Genomic DNA, 23701 nt, shown 5'->3' on the forward strand with positions numbered 1-23701 from the left:
TGTCCAGCTTGGAATCTCAACCTGGTTCTCTGCTCTCTGGCTCATCTGCCTTATGAGCCTCTGGAACAAGCGTCCTTAATGAATCTAATGATTAAGACTGTTTTTCTGGTGATCATTACCTCTGATCATAGGGTTTCGGAGCTTTAGGCTCTTTCCTGCCAGGATCCCTTTTTGCACATTACGGATTCCGACATGGTTCCCTCCTTTCTTCCAAAAGTGATTTTGACTTTCCACATTAATCAGAAAGTCTGGCTTCCTTTCCTGCCTTTGTTTCCTGTGGTTCGAGAGAGCAGAACTGGGTGTTATTGTCCATGGATGTGTGCAAGCTCTTGTTGCAGTATCAGGGTCCACCGGCCATGAACAGAGACGTTTATCCATACAAATGAGTTTTGTCTCTCTGACCATCTCTTTGTTCTGGCAGGTCCTGCCTGCAAGGGCAGGTTGGCTTCCATGGCTACTATTTCCAGATGGATATGTATGGCCATTTCCGCTGCTTACGTAGTGGCTGGTAAGAAGCCCCTTTGTGGTGAGGGCTCATTCTACCAGAATCATCTCATCCTCTTGGGTTGAGTCATCAGCGATCTCTTTGGAGTAGATTTGCAGGGCCTCTACCTGGTCTTCTTTGCATACGTTCATCAAGTTTTATAGGGTCGATGTGGCAGCCAAGCAAGATATTGCGGGACTGCTTTGTTACAGAATAGAGGGGTTCTTACCTTTGCTAATCTTCTTTCTTGTAATTCCACACTCTATTCCAGGAACCCGCCCTGTGACTTGCTGATTCACCAATTGTATGCCTTAATATTTGTTGGTAAACTTGATTTCTGTTTTCTGAACAGCCTTTATAAGAGTGCCATCAGAATGGGTTTAGCACTTAATTTTGGGGGTCCCTTGTTCAGGTGTCCCCTCTGACAGTGCAGGCTATATATCCTTATAGCACTGTTTTTGTTGTTCAAGTTCCTATTGTTTCTTGACCTGTTTCCATTGTTGCTGTTTGTTCTAAATTTCATATGATGAGCAGATTAGACTTATTTGGGGGGGGGGGGGAGTGTCCCCATACCCCTATTTCTTGTTTTTGTCCTCTACAGATGTTTCTGTCTGCTTTGACACTAACTGCTTCTTAAGGGGACATTCCTGAGGCCATTCGTGAGTTATTTCTCTATTCTACCCGCAAAACCATTTTCTCATTCACTGCCCCACGTTATGGAACACTCTGCCATCAGATCTTAGACAAGAAACATCTCTTGAAAAATTCAGATGTAAACTTAAAAAAATTCCTTTTTACAGACGCCTTCTCAGTTTGATTTAGAGAGTTGCGCGGGGACAGAAATCCCACCCATCCACACCCGTCCCCGCCAAAGTCCCACCCGTCCCCATGAGGAATCCCACCCGTCCCCACCCGTCCCCGTGAGGAATCCCTCCGTCCCCACCCGTCCCCACGAGGAATCCCCTCCGTCCCCACCCGTCCCCGCGAGGAATCCCCTCCGTCCCCGCCCGTCCATATAAACTTCAGAAATAGTTATTTCATTTAATTATGCTACTGAATTAAAGGCTCTGGTAGAAACCCATTTACAAATAAGCAAAAAGACTTTATTAATTTGAAAATATTAATTGGGAAGAATACATACTTTGCAAATGGGTTTCTACCAGAGCCTCTAATGTTTATAAATTTTTATCAACACAACTAATATACTACTTTATCCTGAAGCAAAATAAAAAAAAAAGAAATATAATTCTTTTCCTACCTTTGTTGCCTGGTTTCTGCTTTCCTCATGTTCTCATTCAATTCCTTCCATCCACTGTCTCTCTTCCTTCTGCATCTTCCATTTCCTGTTACTGTGCCTCTCCCTTTCTTCCCCCTTCCAAATTGGTCTGGCACCCATCTTCTTCTCTCCGCTCCCCCCATAGTCTGGCATCTGTCTTCTTCCCTGCCAGCGTCTTCTCCCTACTCTCTCTTCCCCATTTCCTTTCAGTGTCCTTCTCCCCCCATCTTCCCCATGTCCTGTCAGCGTCCTTCTCCCCCCTCTGTCTTCCACATGTGCTTTCAGTGTCCTTCTCCCCCCTCTGCTTCCCCATGTCCTTTCAGCGTCCTTCTCCCTCTCTGTCTTCCCCATGGCCTTTCAGCGTCCTTCTCCACCCCCCCGTCTTCCCCATGTCCTTTCAGCGTCCTTCTCCACCCCTTTGTCTTCCCCATGTGCTTTCAGCATCCTTCTCCCCCCTCTGTCTTCCACAAGTGCTTTCAGAGTCCTTTCCCCCCCCGCCCTTCCCATGGCCTTTCAGCGTCCTTCTCCACCCCTTTGTCTTCCCCATGTCCTTTCAGCGTCTTTCTCCACTCCTTTGTCTTCCCCATGTGCTTTCAGCATCCTTCTCCCCCTCTGTCTTCCACAAGTGCTTTCAGAGTCCTTCCTCCCCCCCGCCCTTCCCATGGCCTTTCAGCGTCCTTCTCCACCCCTTTGTATTCCCCATGTGCTTTCAGCGTCCTTCTCCCTCCTCTGTCTTCAAGTGCTTTCAGAGTCCTTCCCCCCTCCTCCCGTCTTCCCCATGGCCTTTCAGCGTCCTTCTCCCCACTCCTTCTCTATCGCCCCGGGTGCAGCACAGCCGGCCAGGTCCCCTTACTTTTGTGGCACTTCCCCGACCGACTGACAACAGCCCCGGTCCGACAAACCTCCCTGCCCTTAACTGCGAATCTAAATTACCTTATTACAGCTGCTGTAAGAAGATAATTTAGATTGACGGCTACAGGGCAGGGAGGATTGTCGGACCGGGGCTGTTGTCGGTCGGTCGGGGAAGTGCCACAAAAGTAAGGGGACCTGGCCGGCTGTGCTGCAACCGGGGCGGGGTGTGGCGGGGCGGACCGCCCCCTCCCTTGGTAGCCACTCGAACCGCGAGGCTACTCTCCTCCTTACCTGCACTGCCTGCAGCACAGAGCCAAACGGAAGTCTTCCCGACGTCGGCGCTGACGTCGGGAAGACTTCCGTTCGGCTCTGTGCTGCAAGCAGAGAAGGTAGGGAGAAGAGCCGCGCGACTGAGTACATCCAGCACCGCAGGAACCCCGCGACCCTCGGAGGCGTCCCCACGGGATCCCCGCGACCCTAGGGGGCGTCCCCACAGGATCCCCGCGACCCTAGGGGCGTCCCCACGGAATCCCCGTGACCCAAAGGGGGAACCCGCGGGATTCCCGTCGTCCCCGTTCCCGTGCAGCTCTCTAGTTTGATTCCATTCACTTAGAGCCCTAACAGCTTCTATGCAGTCAGCAGTACCGAACTGAAATGCTTCTTTTGAAGCGACCCCTATCCTAGTGTGCTAAAGTCCCTCCGTTTCTTCCCTCCCTTTTAAGATTTTATTTTTTCATTGTATTTAAGCTCTTACCATTTCCCATTTTTCCTTTTTATTCCAGTAAGTCTATTTGTTTTATCATCTCCTCCACTTTTTACTTTTAAGTTTGTTTTATTTTAACAGTATTCTGATATATTGTAAACCATTTAGGTGTTTTTGATAAACGGTATATCAAAGATTAAATAAACTTGGAGGAGCTTAAGACTCTGAAATTATGAGGCTTCCTACAAGTATAGGAAAATAACCCACTAGTCCCAGAATAGAGTGTGGATTTACAAGAAAGAAGATTAGCAAAGGTAAGAACCTAATCTTTCATTATGCATAAAGGGTTAAGAATGTCTATCTGGTCAAAATAACTCTAAAAATTTATATTAGCACATTTTTGTTTCATTTTATTATTCTTTCAAAAATAACATTGGGTACTGTTCCATTTAAATTGCCCTATCCCTTTTCCATTCAAGGCAGAGACTCATGCATGAGTTTAAAAGAATATTATGCTGCATGTGATTTTTCCACTTGTTTGCAATTAAATATTTTGGGGACAGCTTGTGGAGGGCTATCTGCTGATATTCAGTGGCACTATTACTACTACAACCTATTTCTGTAGTGCTGTAAATTAAACATGTTAAGAGACAATCCCAGCTCAGTAGAGCTTCTGTTGCAGACACTGTATGCTAGGTCAGTGTATCTCAACTCGGTCCTGGAATACCCCCTTGCCAGTCAGGTTTTCAAGATATCCTCAATGAATATGCATGAAAGACATTTGCATATAATGGAGGCAGTGTATGCAAATAAAGTTTATGCAAATTCAATATGGATATCCTGAAAACCTGACTGGCAAGGGTTCCAGGACCGAGTTGAGAACATTGCACTAGCTGAATATCCCCTAGTCGTGAGTTGCTTGCAGAAGGATGTCAATCACATCTTTCAACTCCTCCTGCTTCACCAGTGGAGTATAGTGCCTTCTTCAGTTTTTCCTTCTGCAAGCGAGTTGAGAAGGTGTGTTCTGATCTGTTTTGTTATTTTTGGGTACTTTTTCATCCGATTTTTGAGGCTTTGGATGCTTTAAAAAAAATTTTTTTTTTTTGCTGTGGCCTCATGTTAAGAGTTGATTAACCTGCATAGTACTACTTTGTAGCATTTGGACGCCTAAATCAGACTTAGAATTATGTTTTGATTATGCCCCTCTATGTCTCTGTAAAGTTTTAGTGTAAGTGGCAGAGGTTATACCTTGAATGCAAACATGGACATTTACATCTGCTAACAAGCAGGTATAAATGTTTGCACATAGATTATGCAAGTCCACATATAGATTAACATATATGATAATCTGTGCATGTACATGCAAACACTGCTCCTCTACATGCTTACAGGCAAAGTGCCTACTACTTGTCATACAGTTACACTGGTTGAAATTTTATAACATCCTGTTTATATGTGTATGTGGCCACATATGAGCAAAATTTGGTTTATATAAAATTACCCGCCAAATATCAAAACTCACACCTGCTGCTAGTTGTTTGCCCTTGACACAAATAACTTCATTGTCTTTTACAAGCCTGTGTGGTATATGCTGCTTCATTTTTAGATGTCCTGTGTTTTAGGTTTGCAAGAGATGCTGGGCAGCTTGACATTCGTTGGCTGTGTGGGTCCTCAGTGGGCCTTGGGGCAGTATCAGACTAAACTGTTCTTGATGAATACAACCCAACTCAGGTAGGCAGACACCAGCACAGTTCAGGAATGCAAGCTGTCAATGCATACATGTTCCATGATGTTGTGTTATGAATCTGTTTTGCAGACCAGAATTAAGAAGAGATCTGAAATTTTTAATCCAGGAATCAGGTTAATTCTCTTGGCTCATCTTCCTCTTTAACAAGCAATCTTGTAGTTCCTGATGTACTTGCTGATAGTTAAGAACATAAGAATTGCCATACTGGGACAGGTCCATCAAGCCCAGTATCCTCTTTTCAACAGTGGCCAACCCAAGTTTGTGTTGCCATCTTTCCTGGTTGCTTTAATCATTTATCTTGTCCTTAAAATCTTTCTTTTTGAGGTCCTTCTTTTACTGTTTGTGCTATCCTGATACATTTTGATAGCAGGCATAGCCAAGGAAGAGGAAATTTCAAAGAGCATCTCGGTCCTAAAATAAAAACTGAAGGGAGTACACAAGCATTTCTTTCCAGACCGTCCACATTAGGAGAGACTCTACAGGCTTTCCATCTTTTTTCAGAACGTAGGTCCTTCTTCATCAAAAAAGTAATCTTTGTAGATTTTTCTTTTTTTTTTAATATTTATTTTTCTTTATTTTAATCAATTAAAAAACATAACAACAACTAAAAATGCTGCGTGACATAGCATACAAGATTGTCAACATGATGTCTTGCTATACATCTGTACTCTAGCTCTTTGGTACAGTGCTCACACAGATTCAATAAGTACATCCGACAAAAATTCCCCCTTCCCAGCCATCAACTATTTTGAGAGTAACAATTAGGGTATATTCTTATAGTGGAAAGTCCATCGCCACTGGGCTTGGTCTAGAGAATGGCCCAGTAAAGATTCCTACATCTTGGTGTAGAGCTTAGGAGGGTCCCCATGATATAGCTGACCTTTATAAATGCGAGAAATACTACCCCTTTCAGAGCGATTATCCCAAACCCTATCCCACAATGGGTTCTCAGAGCATAAGTCCAGCAATGCCCGTTTGCAAAGATCAAAAAATTGGCACTGATATTAAAAATAATTACAGGCCCATTGCTAATATTCCATTTTTATCTAAATTAACAGAAAAAATTGTCTTCAACCAAATATCAGAATTCATAGAAAAAACTAATGTGCTACACCCAAACCAAACAGGATTTCGATTAAACCATTCTACTGAACATTCTCTAATCGGTTTAACAACATCAATACTATATCATTTAGATCATCATAGTTCTGTCATACTGATTTCTCTCGATTTATCGTCTGCTTTTGACACCATTGACCATGACCTCTTAATAAATAGAATTCAATCAATCGGGATAGTAGACCAAGTCTTACTTTGGTTCCAGTCATACTTTGATCACCGCACATCTAGCGTTTCTTTCAATGATACTACCTCGAATAGTTTTTCCCTTCCGTATGGAATCCCACAAGGTTCAATACTCTCGCCGATTTTGTTTAACATTTTCCTAGCACCACTGTTAACACTCTGCCAATCTATTGGATTTACAGTATACGCGTATGCAGACGATATCCAATTATTACATCCTGTAAATACCAAAAACCCGCAAGAAATAATATCAATAAATGAGAAATTACATCAAATTTATGACTGGCTTGAAACCAATAGACTCGCTTTAAACATTCAAAAATCAAATCTTATGTTCTTTCCTTGGAAAGATGGTGAAACACTTTCTTCTGTTATAACTATTAAAGGCATTTCGTTAAAAATGACTAATAATGTTAAAATTCTTGGCGTTACCTTTGACAATAAATTGTCCTTTCATGATCATATAAGTCAAGTCGTAAGATCTACTTTTTATAGACTTCGTCAGATCCGATCGATATCTAAATTTTTATGTTCAAAATCATTGAATATCTTAATTCATTCACTTGTAATGTCTAAATTAGACTACTGTAATATTCTATTTACAGGTTTGTCACAGAAAGAAATTAAACGATTACAAATAATCCAGAACTCCACAATTAAATTAATCTATAAGGCTAAAAAATTCGATCATGTCACACCCCTGCTTAAGAAAGCCCACTGGCTCCCAGTAGCACATAGAATAGTATTCAAACAATGTTTACTCATTTTTAAAGCTTTAGAACACAAAACTCCTGCCTTTATATTTAGACTTTTAATACCCTATACTTCCTCTAGATCTCTTAGATCTCAAGATCAGCAACTTTTAGCTATTCCCTCACTAAAAGTTATTAACACAAGGCGTAACACTATATTTTCCATAACAGCCCCTCAATCTTGGAACAATCTTCCATTGTACCTAAGACAGGAAAAAAACTTAACAAAATTTAAGTCAGAACTTAAAAGTTTTCTATTTATAGACGCCTTTAATAACTGATTTTTCTTTTTTTTCTCTCCGCAACCATAATTTAAAAGGTCAATTGTCTTTGTCCCCCTTCCTATTGTTTTTCCCCTGAATTTAATTAAATATTTTAAATTTGAATTAGTGATTGTATTATCGAATGTAACCATTAAATAATTTTTCCTTTTGTTTCACTATAACCTATTTAAACTACCTTTAAATGTAATGTTATTTGTGTTATTTGTATTTTAGATAATTGTTTGCTTAAATTAGTAATTGCAAGTGTGTCACCAGCTATTTTATTTGTACATCGCCTTGAATTTTGAATTGGCGATAAATCAAAAATACCTAATAAACTTGGATAAACTTGGATAAACTTGGACCTGATGATTCTGGAAACAAAGAGAAACTGCAGACGGGTGTACAAGATGCAGGCTATGTTTATTATATCAATTATTGAATGCGGTTAATGTTACCACTTTTTAACAAATCTAGGGACCTGACATGGTCCATGTTTCGGTTAACATGCCTTCATCAGGGGTCCCAGGTTGACAAGGTATCAAATTAAACCGCAAAACAGAAATAAACATAAGCCTGTATATATCGGAGATAATCACTGCCAGATCCTGATCACTCCCCTCCCCCCTAATCCTGATCTAATTGGCGAAGACTCTTGCGCCCCACAAATTCTGTTTTATGTTGGCGTTCCAGACGCAATAACTGTTGGCACAAGGCTTCCTGTTTTCATTGACGTTTCCTTCTCCTAAAGGCCATCAGAGAAATAATCCTCTCCCTCATTACCACTTTTAACCCTTCCCAGAATGTACTAGGTGAGACGTCTGTGGTGGAATTAAGCTGAATATAATCCTTCAAGTTAGATTCTAGCTGCTGCACATTTCTGGGATCTAAAAGAATAGTGTCATTCATTCTTCAGAATCTCTGACCTTGAGGCCTCTGCCCGGTGTCAATGTCCAGCCATACCAGAGAGTGATCTGACCAACTGCTGGGCTCTATATTTACGCCAATTATTTTCAGCATCATGTCACAAGGGACCTCTCACACATCTATTCTGGAATAAATATCAGGTACACTAGAATAATAGGTATAGTCCCTGGCTGTCGGGTATAAGTGTCGCCAGGGGTCCACCAAATCGCCATCCCTATATAAAGTCTGTAAGCTCTTTCTGTCAGCTTTACCAGGAACATGAACTGAATTGTACAAAGAAGAATTCATTGTCAAATTGAAGTCTCCCCTATTAACAAGTGACCCGCAATATGTGATTGTATCAGTACTCTTAACTCCACAAAAAAGGTCCCTTGTTCCGAGTTGGGAGCATACACATAGAAACATAGAAACATAGAAATAGACGGCAGATAAGGGCCCAGGCCCATCTAGTCTGCCCACCTTAATGTCCCTCCCCTACCTTTGCCCTGTGAATAGATCCCATGTGCCGATCCCATTTGGCCTTAAAATCAGGCACGCTGCTGGCCTCAATCACCTGTAGTGGAAGACTATTCCAGCGATCAACCACTCTTTCGGTGAAAAAGAATTTCCTGGTGTCACCTCGTAGTTTCCCGCCCCTGATTTTCAATGGATGCCCTCTTGTTGTCGTGGGACCCTTGAAAAAGAAGATATCTTCCTCCGCCTCGATGCGGCCCGTAAGATACTTGAACGTCTCGATCATGTCCCCCCTCTCTCTGCGCTCCTCGAGCGAATATAGCTGTAATTTGTCAAGCCGTTTTTCGTATGGTAGATCCTTGAGTCCCGAGACCATCCGGGTAGCCATTCTTTGCACCGACTCCAGTCTCAGCACATCCTTGCGATAATGCGGCCTCCAGAATTGCACACAGTATTCCAGGTGGGGCCTCACCATGGATCTATACAATGGCATAATAACTTCCGCCTTACGACTGACGAAACCCCTTCGTATGCAGCCCATGATTTGTCTTGCCTTGGACGAAGCCTGCTCCACTTGATTGGCAGACTTCATGTCCTCACTGACAATTACCCCCAAGTCTCGTTCTGCTACCGTTTTTGCTAGGATCTCGCCATTAAGGGTATAAGACTTGCAAGGATTCTGGCTGCCCAGGTGCATAACTTTGCATTTTTTGGCATTGAAGTTGAGTTGCCATGTCCTAGACCATCGCTCCAGTAGGAGTAGGTCGTGCATCATGTTGTCGGGCACTGAATCTTCGTCTGTTGTGCATTTGCCCACTACATTACTAAGTTTGGCGTCATCGGCGAATAATGTTATTTTACCTCGAAGCCCTTCTGCCAAGTCTCTTATAAAGATGTTGAATAGGATTGGGCCCAAGACTGAGCCCTGTGGTACTCCACTAATCACCTCCGTCATTTCGGAGGGGGTGCCGTTCACTACCACCCTTTGGAGCCTACCTCCAAGCCAGCTCCCAACCCATTTCGTCAATGTGTTACCTAATCCTATAGAACTCATCTTGCTCAGTAACCTGCGGTGTGGTACGCTATCGAATGCTTTGCTAAAGTCCAGGTACACGATGTCCAGGGACTCCCCAATATCCAGCTTCCCCGTTACCCAGTCAAAGAAGCTGATCAGGTTGGATTGGCAGGATCTCCCCTTAGTAAATCCATGTTGTCGGGGATCCCGTAGATTCTCCTCATCCAGGATCTTATCTAATTGGTGTTTGATTAGAGTTTCCATTAGTTTGCTCACTATCGATGTTAGACTCACTGGTCTGTAGTTTGCTGTCTCCATCTTTGAGCCTTTCTTGTGGAGTGGAATGACGTTAGCCGTCCTCCAGTCCAACGGGACGCTGCCTGTACTAAGGGAGAGGTTGAAGAGCGCGGACAGTGGCTCCGCCAAGACATCACTCAGCTCCCTAAGCACCCTGGGGTGCAGGTTGTCCGGCCCCATTGCTTTGTTAACCTAGCACTAGCAAATAGAGGTCTCCCACTAACTCCACTTTCAACAGCAAATATCTATCCGACTGATCCCTAATGACCTCCTGCACCAAGGCCTTAGGTATCTGACCAGTTGGAGTCTTAGGCCACTCCCAGTGCATCCCAGGATGCACTGGGAAGACTCCAATTGGCCCAGGTGCCTAAGGCCCCTCCTATGGGAGGCATCTGAGCCAATCATGACCTTAGGCCCCTTCCTGGTACATCTCAGAAAGCACCGGGAAGGGGAAGACCTGCCATTTTGGAGTGGTGGGCCTGCCGGCTGGAGGGAGTAAGCACCCCTCTGGCTGGACTTTATTCTAAGAGGTACGGGAGGGAGGTTTGGGGTCGACATAGAGGTGCGGGGTGGGGGTCTGCAGGTTTGGGGGGATCGGGGGAAGGTTTAAGGTTCAGGAGGTGTTGGGGGTTCTGGGTGGTTGAGAGTTTGGAGGGGTGGCAGCAGGAGAGAATGGGCATTCCTCCTGCTGGGCTGCTTCAGGGGGGGCAGCAGCTGGAGGGAGTGGGCATGCCTACCAATATTGTGGTATGTGTCGGGGGTCCCCTGCCACAGCCACTCAGCTGATTGCTGCACGGATATGTTCCCCCTGATTAGCTGAGCTGGCAGGCCTCCCCAAAGTGCAGCTGATCAGGGATTCTCTTGCTATGATCAGCTCAGTGGCCACGTCTATTTGAAATGTAGGCCAGCATTTTTGCTGGCCTACATTTCAGGCATTAGTTGCGGCCCTAGGGAGACGCCTAGAGCCGCTTAGGCTCACCCAAAGCCACTTCTGGGCAAAACCATGCCCAGCTTTAGGTGAGCTTAAATGTCCCTAGGCGTCTCCCTGTACCCACAACAATGTAGGCGGCCTGCCTCAGGTTTGTTTGGGTTTTTTTTAAACGTGCATGTCAGTTAGCTGCCAGACAGCGGTAGGATACCTAACACCGCCTACAATCGGGATGTCCATTTATAGAATCTGCTCCTTTGTGTTCATGTTTTTTTGTCAACAATGAAATCAGTTTTCTTAGCTGCAAAAAAAGAAAAGTAAGGTAGGATAATGGAAATCCATGAGAAGCCATAAGTAAATCTTGCAGTTCAAAAACAAGAGCTTTATTGATAAATCATCACAATTGAACAGACGCAGCACTGAGCCATGTTTCAGCGAAAGTCACCTGCCTCAGGGGACATAAAATCTTATGCAATAATGCTATCAAAAATGATCTTACTCGTATGTGCAATTCCAAATCTTATCTGCCATAAGGCTGAAGAAAAAGCTGCCTTTCTGATGATGCCAAAGCTCTACTGCTTTTCAGTTGTTTTGTTTTTCTGTGTATATGCTCTGTCCCTCCAGTGGAACATTTTCCCCCTGAGAGATGTGGAATATATTGTGTGATAGGTGGGAAAAAATTAATTTGCATGCATGAAAGCCTGATGCAGTGACACAGCAAAATGTGAAAAATGTTAGAGCATATTATAGACTTTCTGTAGCCACTAGTCTAGTGGTGTTTTCCTTTGGAAAGCCTTCCGACAGTGCAGGTAAATTGAACACATAGAAAGACATTTTTGTAAGAAAGTCCAAGTTAGAATTGGAACATCTTGCTCCTAACATCCTCCCAAAAAAATCCCTGTCGCAGCCATTTCGAACAGGAAAAACATCGAGATTTCCAGTTTGCAAATATGTGAGAAAGATGTTCTTGCACTGAAAACATTTTAATTGAATAGCCATTTTCCAAAATGAACCATCCAAAATATAAATTCAAAAAAGGCAGATGGGCTTCTCAAAATGACCAAATAAAAGTCTTATTTACTTTGAAAATGAATGCTGTAGAATGCTGTAGAAGACCAATACTTTTTTTTTTTTTAAACCACAATTAGGGTGTGCAGTTTTCAAAGAGCACTTAAACACTGACAAAAAGCATTTTCTTCATGTAACTTGACTTTTAAAATTGCCCTCCCTGGTGTACTTCACATATGAAGAAGTTCTGGTACATTGGCCCAGTTCACGAATATAAGATTGAACTATCCTCCCAGCTTTGTTAATATGTGCTTTTGAAGAGAGAGCTGGCACTGTTTCACCAGTTTGTTTTTCTGTTTACCTCCTTGGCAAATCCTTGACCATTCTTTTAGGTCACTAACCTGGGTTGCCCTCTGCTTTTCTTTTTCATTAACCCTTCAGTGTAGATTAACTTAACTTCGAAGCAAATTAGTCAGAAAATGTGCTAGTTCTATAACAAATGTTTCCTTAACATCCCTTTTGTCTTCTTTCAATTTAGCCAAGAGCTCTTCTACCAGATACTTATTTATGACTTTGGGAATTTTGGCGTTTTAAGATTATCTGTAAGTACAGTCATTCTTAATTTATTTATCTAAAAAAATTATAACCTGCATAATCTATCTTTCTTGTACAATCCCACTCTATTCCTGGACTATTGGGTTATTTTCTCATACTCACCAGAGTTTGTAGGAAGCCTCATATCACAGAATCTTGAGCTCCTCCGCTCTTACCTCTGGACTGTCCTCCAGGAAATCAGTTTCTTCCCTACAAGCCAGACCATAGGAACTCGTCTTTTCTGCTTATTAATTTTCTTTAAATTCAGTCCTTTCCATTGTGTTTTCAGCCCTTGTGATGGAGAGGCTCCCCATGGGGACAGCTCTGACTACAGGAGATCACAGATTTGACGCTATGTCTGCTTCCAGGGAGTTAGGTACGGGCCAGTGCTCCCTCTGTACCTGCACTTCAGGTCAGGGCTCGGGGACCGTTCCCTTGGGAGCTTGCTCACCTCAGGTGCTGGCTTCTAAGTTTTTGGGCTGTCTCCTAGATTTAATAAAAATTTGTTGAGACGTGTTCATACCTTTTGCTGCTATTCTTGGGGAACATTTTTAGGTCAGAATAGCAAACATCCATTGTCAATTAGTTTTTCTAGCTAAAAGAAAAAAAGGGCCAGTGGAAGTAGCTGTGTCCTTTGTTGAACAGCAAGCTTCATAGCTAAAGATATGTCTGTTTTCACTTTGAAAAATGTGTGCAAAGCCTGCTGGTAGAAATTACAGCTGGTCTTTCTTCCTGTGCAGAAGTTAGAAAATTGTTCCTTTAATGTTTAATACACTGTAGAGCAAGGATCTCAAAGTCCCTCCTTGAGGGCCGCAATCCAGTCGGGTTTTCAGGATTTCCCCAATGAATATGCATTGAAAGCAGTGCATGCACATAGATCTCATGCATATTCATTAGGGAAATCCTGAAAACCCGACTGGATTGCGGCCCTCAAGGAGGGACTTTGAGATTCCTGCTGTAGAGCTAGACTGTAGAGCAAATATTTATGAAAAGTGGGTTGGTTTTGATTAAACTAATGCTCTGAGACATGTTGTCACAGTGTAGATACTGTGTAATAGTGACTGGGGGGTTAGGTAATACACCCGAAGATCTGATGATGAGAAAATACATCCAGATGACATGTGTGTCAGGGTGAGAATTAATGGTAATGTACTGAGTTTGAAAGGCACTGGGGAATTCTTGATTATCAGTTTTAACTAGTGTATATGTTTGGGCTAATATTGTACGCCATGGTTGTTTGCAGGAGCCAGCACCTCTGTATGATCTAGCTATACTGGCCTTGGATAGCTCTGAAAGTGGCTGGACAGAAGAAGATGGGCCGAAGGAAGGACTTGCTGAGTACATTGTGCAGTTTCTGCAGAAGAAAGCTGAGATGCTGAAGGATTACTTTTCACTTGAGATTGATGAGGTAACCTTTTGTAGTATTTAAGAATGCCTCCTTAACTCCTACCTACTGGCAGTGTCTTTACAGACCAAATACCTTGTCTTCAGTTTTGGGATCAGTCGTTGCTATGAACTGCGGAAAGAAGCACGCTAAAAAGCGGTGACTCGTCAAAAACGCGCAGGAGTTTGGCATGCCAATAATCCCGCGGTGACATTTGCGCACAAGACAAATGTGTGCTGCCGCTTCCACCATTACCATTAGTGCTGTTAGGGTGTGTGTGGGGGGAATCCCCCACTACACTCAGAAGTGTTTGCACTGCCGTGGGGGGGGGGAACCCCCTCCCCACTACACTGAAAACTCCCGTTCTCCTTCCCATTTTTGTGCTTCGGCTGTTTTCAATGTAGTGCTAACAGGAATGGCAGAAACAGCAGCGTGCATTTGTCCAGCGCACAAATGTTGCCACGGTATTGTCGGCGTGCCAAAGTCCTGCGCGTTTTAGGTACGGTACCCTAAGAAGCACGGTACCCTTTGGCTTGCGCCGTAGGTGTTGTGCTGAGAAGCACCACTAGGTGCATTGCCTTAAATGGTGACACACTACGGGAATGTCAGGGGGCAGAGTGAGTCTCCCACACCAGTCTGACTCGCTCCTCTCCTCCAGCTAGCTGATCTCCGGTATGCAATCCCAGGTGGCAAAAGAGCTGCACTAACTTCAATGGCAGCCCTCTGTGGAAGTGTCGGGGGGGGGGAGGTACTCCTCCAACTTGCTGATCTCTGGTGTGCAGCTCCAGGTGGCAAAGGAGCTACACTGGCTTCAGTGGCAGCCCCCTGTGAAGCGTCAGGAGAGGGCGGAGCAAGTCTTCCATGACAGCCTGACTCGCTCCCTTCCAGCCAGCTGATTTCTCAGCATGCAGTTCCAGATGGCAAAGGAGCTTCAATGGCAGCCCTCTATTGTACTTTTTGAGCTTCCACTCTGTCCTTATAGCTACTAGATTTTCTTTCAATATGGATCTTCACAGCATTGTCTTCTCTACTATCATGTTATTCCTATTGAATCACAGTAAACTGGGGAGCAAAGGAATCCTGTCTTTCAACATACTCATTGTTTTAGTGCTGGTTAGTGCTTTAAGCACCCCTCCACTTTCATAGTTGAATTCACTTTTGTCCTTCCACTCTTATTCGTGTTTTACTGTACCTGGCAACTTTTCTGTTAGTGAGTACTAACAGGTTTCCCGTTTCTGTCTAAGCTTCACTGGCTCCCAGTCACCCTCAGGGTTCGCTACAAATGCGCCTGTCTCACCTTCAAATCTCTTCACGGCATCCTTCCTCCCCTCTTTCCACTATCCTGGCTCTCGAGTACTCACTCCACCAGATCCACTCAGAAATTCAAACTATCATTCCCATCTCTAAATGGCATGTCCCATACAGGAAAACTTGGAACATCCCTCCTCTTCAGGATCACCGAGCTGTGGAACAGCTTTACTGCCCATCTTCAGAGTTCGACCTCCCTCCAACACTTCAGAAAACATCTGAAAACCTGGCTTTTCTCCAAAATGTAACTAACCCCCCCTCTCCATTATTCTAAGTCCCCTCTTTCCTTCCTGTTTACCAAGCCCTTATTCCTTCCATTGGAGTTCCTTTCTTTGTTTTTAATTCCTGTAAACCGTGTCGAGCTCCACTTCCGTGGAGATGACGAGGTATATAAACTTAAGGTTTAGTTTAGTTTAGGTTTCAGTCTGTAGTTAATTCTTTCCTAATACTTCTTTCTATATTTTTGGTATTTCAAACAAGGATCATGTTTTGCACCTAGAACAGATTGTTATTGCATGGATGATTGTTTGCCTCTCAATCTTGTATGAATTCCAGCTTATCTACCTGGCTTTCTGTTTTAGCTCATCTTATTCATGTGTTAATATTTCTTTTAAAGATAAAGGCCCTAAAAGCCTTGTCAGGTTCTTCTTGGGCTTTCAGTATGTTAGTTGCTGTATCACCACTTTCAGTCTTTAGACTTCAACAGTTTGGGCCTTACCTTCTACACCCACCCTATTGAGGACTGCTTTGCTATATCCCACTTGTCTGGACTGGTTTGGTATGGATGATGAGGAAGAAAAATTATGTCTTGCCTGATGATTTTCTTTCCTTTAATCCTACTAGACTAGACCAGACCAGAAATTTCCTTTTAGTGCATTCTATGGATGTTATTGCTGCTTGTGTATCTTGACATGATGTATTAAATATCGTGCATCTCTTGACTCAGTAGAAGTGCTGCATGCCAGTTGAGTGTATGCCTATTTGTTTGGTAGATGTGGTGTTTCGCCTAGACAGACATTATGGACTTGAGCACCATTGCTTGGCTATTCGTAATACTTACTATTAGCAATTTGGTTGCACAATCCTATTTAAGGCAAAGCACATGGAATTGCTTTCTTTGTTCTGTCTCCATCCGCTGGTCAGAGGATTTAGCACCCACTTATCTGGACTGGTCTGGTAGGACTAAAAGAAAATTATCAGGTGAGCCATAATTTTTCCTTTACATGCTTCAGTGGGCAGTTTTAATCCCCATGGATCCAACTGGATAATTCTGTAAGTTACTCAGATCTTTTGAAGATTGCTCTCATAGAGTAATGTGTCTTTAGGTTGTCTTGAAGATGGAAAGTTCATGTATCGGACTGTTAGATTGAATGAAGTGATCACTGCAGCATGGCATAAGACTGAGATGATGAAATGAGTTAAAGAGAATAAAGAGATAATAGAGACTTCTGCAGAGCAAAGAAGAGGAAGGGGGATACTGTGTGGAATGAGGAAAGATAAAGGAGGGTGAGGGTAGAAAGATCCCTGAAAACAATTACAATAATTTGCGTTTAATGAGGAAGGGAATAAGGAGCAGAGACAGAGACAAGAGTTTAGTGTACATTTATTTTTTTTCGACACATGACTATACACATCTATTTTATAAAAATGTATGGTTTTATAATTACCAGGAAGGAAATCTCACAGGATTACCACTTCTGATTGAAAATTATGTCCCCCCTCTGGAAGGCTTGCCAATGTTCATCCTTCGTTTGGCTACAGAGGTAATTTGAAAGATAACTGAGTTCTTGTGATTTAGGATGTAATTATTAAGCTGCATTAAAAAGTTAGCCTTTACTGCACCTTATTTTACCCCAGGAGTCATTAACCTTGTGGTATCTCAGTACCACAGGTTAAGAACTCCCATGGGGCGTCCAATGCATAAAAACTCAGAATAAAATACATACAGCACTCAAATTTTACTGAATTGTTTGATCTTTCTACAGGTGAACTGGGACAATGAGAAGGAGTGTTTTAGAAGCTTCAGTAAGGAATGTTCCTTGTTTTACTGCATCCGAAAACAGTATATCTTGGAAGATTCAGATTTATCTCACCATCAGGTACAGTCAGAGATAGGAATATCTAGTCTCCGTTATTATTTAATATCTTTTTAAAGTCAACTATTGATTTAATCCAAGAAAATAATATTAAGGCATTTGTATATACAGATGACATCCTACTGATCTTCCCAGTTGCCCCACATAATATAGATTTAGCCCTTCTTCAATCTTGCATGTCTATTGTTGCAGATTGGTTGTCGTCTCATGGTCTGGTTATTAATCTGAACCCCCCCCCCACTACCTGTTGGATTAGTGGAATGCTTTGTTCACCTACAGATCCTATTAAATTATTAGATGTTGATTTGATTCCAGTAAAAACATTTCATTATCTAGGAATCTTTTTTGACAGTAAACTCTTTTGAACAGCAGATAAGGTCAGGTATTAGAAAAAGGTTATTAAACAGCACGAACTTCTGAAATCTCTTAATAATCAATTTAGTTTAGATTTCCTATGCTTTCAGGCAGACTTCTTGGGTCACCAAGCTGCGCAGTGGTATAAATTATTATCTGGCTATGTAAATAAGAAACCAAAAACTGGACTTAGAGATATTTGGAGCATGCTAGAGAATGACATGGGTACAAATTTGTCCCTGTCCTTGCAGGAACTCAATTTCCCCATCCCATCTCCGTGAGTTTTGTCCTTGTCCATGCCCCATTCCTGAAAGCTCTGCCTTAACCACGCAAGCCTTGAACACTTATGATTTTAAAGTGTTTGAGGCTTAGGCAGATTAGGATGGAGCTTGCAGGAATGGGGCAGGGACAGGAAAAGAACTCACGGGGATGGGAAAATGAGTTCCCATGGGAACGGGGAAAAGTTTGTCCCCATTGTGATAAACCCATAGACAGCTCAGGGTTTGCCCCAAGAAAAGACAGGATTTTCACTAATACCCGTTTGTGTGCCTGTTCCTTTAAGGCAGAGATCTGGTAGAAGCAGGAGGCTGAAGCCTGCTCAGTATTCTGAAGAGCCTTTTCCTCCCCACCCCACCCACGGTTTAATGGGCGTGGCTTAGCTGCTTAAAGATAGGATCAGGTTTCATGATCAGCAGAGCACAGGAAGTGCTAGGAGGACGGAGAGTTCAGAGGCTGGAAAGCAGCAGAAGTTTGCTCCAGGAACTGACAGCTCAGACTGGGTAATGCAAGAGGTAGATGAAGTTTCTCCTAACCCAGCTGAAGGTTTGTCTGTGCTTCCAGAGGCTATAGAAATCCAAGGATGTTTGCCTGAAGTCTGTGATTTCCCTAAGGCAATGCAGATCAACTGAACCAGTGTGAATTTGTTGCTACTCTCTTTAATGGTGCTGGGTTAGCTGCAGAAAGGATTGTGTTTTTTCTAGTATGACAAATTGCACTCTCATTTATCTGAATATTGAAAAGTTGAACTTTCTTCATAAGACCGTTGCTGGGTCAGACTAGTGGTCCATCGTGCCCAGCAGTCCGCTCAGGTGGTGTCCCTTAGGTCAAAGACCAGTGCCCTATTTGAGTCTAGCATTACCTGCATATGTTCTGTTCCAGCAGGAACTTATCCAACCTTTTCTTGAATCCCTGAAGGGTGTTTTCCCCTATAACAGCCTCTGGAAGAGCGTTCCAGATTTCTACGACTCTCTGGGTGAAGAAGAACTTCCTTACGTTTATATGGAATCTATTCCCTTTTAACTTTAGCAAGTGCCCTCTCGTTCTCTTCACCTTGGAGAGGGTGAACAATCTCTCTTTCTCTACTAAGTCAGTTTCCTTCATGTGTGTTAAGAGCGAATAGCGTAGCTGGTTTTAAGAAAGGTTTGGACAAGTTCCTGGAGGAAAAGTCCATAGTCTGTTATTGAAAAAAACATGGGGGAAGCCACTGCTTGCCCTATATTGGTAGCATGGAATATTGCTACACCTTGGGTTTTGGCCAGGTACTAGTGACCAGGATTGGCCACCGTGAGAACGGGCTACTAGGCTTGATGGACCATTGGTCTGACCCAGTAAGGCTATTCTTATGTCTTGTTTTAAAATGTATGAGACTGTTTTGTTTAGAAGCAGTTTTTGTTTGCCATTTGTTTCAATCAGTGTGCTCCGTCCAGCTGAGGCAGCTCTTGGTTGTTGCCATGGAGACAGGGGAGATTAAGTTATAAAGGCTTGCTACTGAATTAACCCCTAACGTTGCTAAAGCCTATTTTGAGTTCTCTGTAAGAAAAGCACCTCATTTTTCAAGAACTGTTTATGAACTTTAGGTGCATCATTGTTGCTGAAGTTTTTATTTGGTGTGAATGAAATGTTTTATTCAGTCCAATGAAAACCGTGGCTGAAGTCTTGTGCTCAGATTGCTGTTTGCTAATTACTGGCAAAGAGTGCCATTATCATACCAACCTTATTCCAGCTCAGCTCCAGCACTATCCTGATACAGAACTAGGAATACATGTGTTTGTGATAAAGAATTTATTTTGATATCGGTATTATTTTGATTTTTCATCTAGCTGACTCAGTGAAGTTAACTGAGCCAGTTTTGTCGACCCTGAGACCAGAGATAGTCAAAAACTATAATTCAGATTGACTAGTTTTCAGAAACTGAATTGTTTTCCTTTTGTATTTATGAAAGTTGTTCTAATATCGGAAACCTGGACCAATCCCTGCGGAGTACCTCAAGGTTCACCACTGTCACCCATGCTCTTTAATGTCTTCATTTCCTCCCTTGGTACCCTATTAGACAAACTTGAAGTAACCTCATTCAGCTATGCAGACGATATAACCATACTCCTCCCCTTTGACTCACAAGACCCCACTACAACAGATAACCTGGTAAAAACCCTAGAAACAGTGGAAAAATGGATGACAGAACACAAACTGAAGCTCAACCCAGACAAAACTAAATTTCTACTGCTTGAAAAGGACAAAACCCCTTCGATAACTGAACTAGAAATAAAAACCACCAAATATCCTATACAGCCCGCTCTCAAACTCCTTGGAGTAACAGTAGATAGATGTTGCACTCTTCAGGTGCAAATCAACAAAATCACACAAAAAGCATTCTTTACCATGCACAACCTTCCCAAAATTAGAAAATTCTTCGGCAAAGAACAATACAGACTCATAGTTCAATCCCTAGTCCTAAGTCTACTGGACTATTGCAATATCTTCTACCTTCCTTGTCCCACCTACTTAATAAAACAACTACAGACCGTCCAGAACACTGCCCTCAGACTGATCTATTCCCTTGGAAAATTTGACCACATCACCAACGCCTTCCTAGATTCACACTGGCTTCCAATACAAGCCCGCATCCAATTCAAGCTATATTGCATATTATTCAAAACATTAAACGGAACGGCACCCTCCCACCTAAACAACCGCCTAAATAGGAACCTCTCTTCCAGACAGAGGAGAACCCAGTCCCCTTTCCCCTACCCCCCTTATAAAGGAACTAAGCGCAAAAAGAGGTACGACAACCTACTAGCAACACATGCAGCTAAATTGGACCCCTCCATCACCAACCTACTGACAGCTTCAACTGATCTCCTAGTATATTAAATATCGATATTTTTTTTTTCTTTTTAAGCAGCTAACATTACCCTCCTTTTTGTTCTTCCCTTTTATGTTTTTTCCTCTCTTCTATCCAAAAATTGTAACTTTTTTCCCCTTTTATCCTCACAATTCTTGTAAGTCTCAACCCATAAAAATTATTTTAAATGTATGTGCTGTTTGTTAAGTTCTAACTCGTAACAAAAGTTATTTTATATGTTAATACTAACATTTTAATTGTATATTTTAACAGTACATGTTTTTATTTGCTGTACATCGCCTAGCAATTTGAATAGGCGATTCATCAAGAACAAATAAACTTGAAACTTGAACGCTTTTCGAAAAGAAATCAAAACCATACTATTAAAGAAATTCATCCTAATTTCCTAACCCCCACTCTTCTCCCCTCTCAGGATCCTCCCTTCAAAATGTTACTTAGACCTAACGCCTTTAACTGCATTCCTCTTTCCTGAAAACATCCAGCTATCGTTTTGATGTATTAGGCCCAACGTCTTTGATTGTATTCCTCTTCCTGGAAATGTCCAGTTATCTTTTTGATGTAATCCGCTTAGAACTGAAAGGTACAGGCGGAATAGAAGTCATTAATGTAATGTTACTCATCCATGCTGTGTGCCATGAACATAAAGCAATCTTGAACTTTTTGAAACCTAATTTGACTGGTGGCCTCAAACTTCTGTTCATTTTGGACATTCTGACTTGTTGCTTGGTTATTAAGAGGAAATTACCATTACTTACCGAAACCTGCACTACTAGGCAGTGGCCTAGTGCCTCATTAAGCCATGAAGGGGGTGAAGTTTTGCCACAACCTAAAGAGCTGAGGGCATTAGACGCCTGGATGTGACATCATGTCATTCTCTAGTGTATGCGATGGCGACTTCAGTAGCCCATCTACGTTCCACTCCTATTGAGGACATCTGTAAAGCAGCCACCTGGGTCCTCAGTTTGGTGCAGAAGTATGAGGAAGTAGCTGCTGTAAAACAGAAGCATTTGCCATATTTTCTGAAAGTATGGGGTTTGTTGGATTCTTATTGTCAGACTAATGTATAAACTTATAAAACCAGGCTCTTGTTGGTGCATTGTTGGATGTGGGGATATTCTGTTATTTGTGATTTAAAAGTCAATAAACGTTATTGAACTTAAAAAAAGCATGCATTAATTTGCATTATATACTGCAGGTGTTATTGTATGGAATGACATCCATTATTTTTAAATGTTAATGGTATTAATGAGGAAGCACACTTTAGCAAATCTACCCTTTAAATTGTGAATCAATTAACTTAAAAACAGTTTAAAATTATTTTAATAGTTTGTTGTAAAAATATTTTTTACTTAGCTTTTAATGTGCCATCACATCATAAAAACCATATCTTGTATTAAAAGAAATTGTTATATGCATTTGTACTCTAGAAAGGGTCTTTAAGTATTGAGTTATGTAGACTGGAGACAGATATGAAATGACCAATGAAAAAACTTTTCAGTGCCAGTGGAATTAGTCATGAGTACTAGCTTGGATACTAGTTGGACATTACTGCTCTATTAAACTGCTCTGTATTTGTGGCCTGTGGTTGTATCCAGAAAGGCACATTGGGTGGGGGTGAAGGTGTTTTTTCTTACATTTTATAATTACACAAAATGTCTTTCAGAATGAGGAACTTGGATCGAGTCCAGTATCATGGAAGTGGACAGTTGAGCATGTCCTGTACAAAGCTTTCCGAACATTCCTCCTGCCCCCCAAACACTTTGCGGAAGATGGAAACATCCTTCAACTCGCTAACTTACCAGATTTGTATAAAGTGTTTGAAAGATGTTAAAATTTCACTGATTTCTTTTGTAGACTGTAAATATATTGTTCATTTTGGTATAAGCTTCTTTTTTGATTGTATTGCATCTTTTGAAATGGTTATGGAATTCACACTAAAATTTTCATATCGAAATGGAGATATTTCCTCCTCTTTTAAGCTAAATAACATAGGCCCCTTTTTTCAGAGCTGCGCAGCCGAGTGCTGTGTGGCAAATGCTCCAACACCCATTCAGTTCCTATGGAGCATTTACCATGCCAGCCAGCGCTGCTGGCTTTTGCAAAAGAGGGGGATATGTTGGAGAGGTTCCTTGGGATATATTTTACTCCATTAAGACTGTTATATTAAAATACAAAAACAGAATGGGTTTTTTTTGTAAATAGATTATTAGTTGCAAATAAAGATTGTTTTGACAAAGCTGCTTTTGTGTGTTTTATGTGGGAATTTTAAGTTGGCATACTACAGATACACATCTTAAAATTCATACAACATAATTCAGAGAGATTTTATATATAATTACATGCCTTCCAAATCTAAACCCCCAAGGTGAGCTAATCAAGCACAGTATTGTACAGTATATACTCGAATATAAACCAAGCCGAATATAAACCGAGGTAACCTTTCCCCCCCCCAAAATAGGAGGAAAAAAGGTTGACTTGAATATAAACTTGGGGGGGAAGGGGGGGGGGTAATTTTCAAGTGCAGTGCAGTGCCTTGCCCTGCCAGGTTCTGCATCCAGCCCCCTCACTGACTCCCTCCCCTGTCCGTTTCTGTACCCAGCCTCACACTCTCTTCCAGGTTCTGTATCCTGTCCCTCCTCCCTACCAATGACTTGCAGGCCTCCACAGGGCCTGACGTGAGACCTGGTAGTCCAATGGTGGACGGGACAGGAGTGATTTCTCCTGCCTCCCCCTGCATACCTTTAGTATCCCTGGTGGTCCAGCAATGAATCACGGCAGAAGTGACCTATTCTCGTGGCAGCTAATCAGCTAGC

The 23701-nt window shown here is 42.3% G+C and overlaps 1 protein-coding gene across 4 annotated transcripts in view; it reads left to right on the top strand.

Moving 5' to 3' along the window:
* MLH1 (mutL homolog 1) overlaps nucleotides 1-23124 on the top strand; it is a 79551-nt gene extending 56427 nt beyond the window's left edge. For all 4 annotated transcript variants that reach the window (XM_033930530.1, XM_033930529.1, XM_033930531.1 and 1 more), the window contains 6 exons: nucleotides 4938-5046; nucleotides 12549-12612; nucleotides 13848-14012; nucleotides 16967-17059; nucleotides 17282-17395; nucleotides 22552-23124. In XM_033930530.1, the coding sequence (XP_033786421.1) occupies nucleotides 4938-5046; nucleotides 12549-12612; nucleotides 13848-14012; nucleotides 16967-17059; nucleotides 17282-17395; nucleotides 22552-22719 (713 nt within the window). In that variant the 3' untranslated portion in view covers nucleotides 22720-23124. The remainder of the gene's footprint in view (nucleotides 1-4937; nucleotides 5047-12548; nucleotides 12613-13847; nucleotides 14013-16966; nucleotides 17060-17281; nucleotides 17396-22551) is intronic.
* The last annotated feature ends 577 nt before the right edge of the window (nucleotides 23125-23701 follow it).

Source organism: Geotrypetes seraphini, chromosome 2 (genome assembly GCF_902459505.1).
Source record: "Geotrypetes seraphini chromosome 2, aGeoSer1.1, whole genome shotgun sequence".
Taxonomy (NCBI): domain Eukaryota; kingdom Metazoa; phylum Chordata; class Amphibia; order Gymnophiona; family Dermophiidae; genus Geotrypetes; species Geotrypetes seraphini.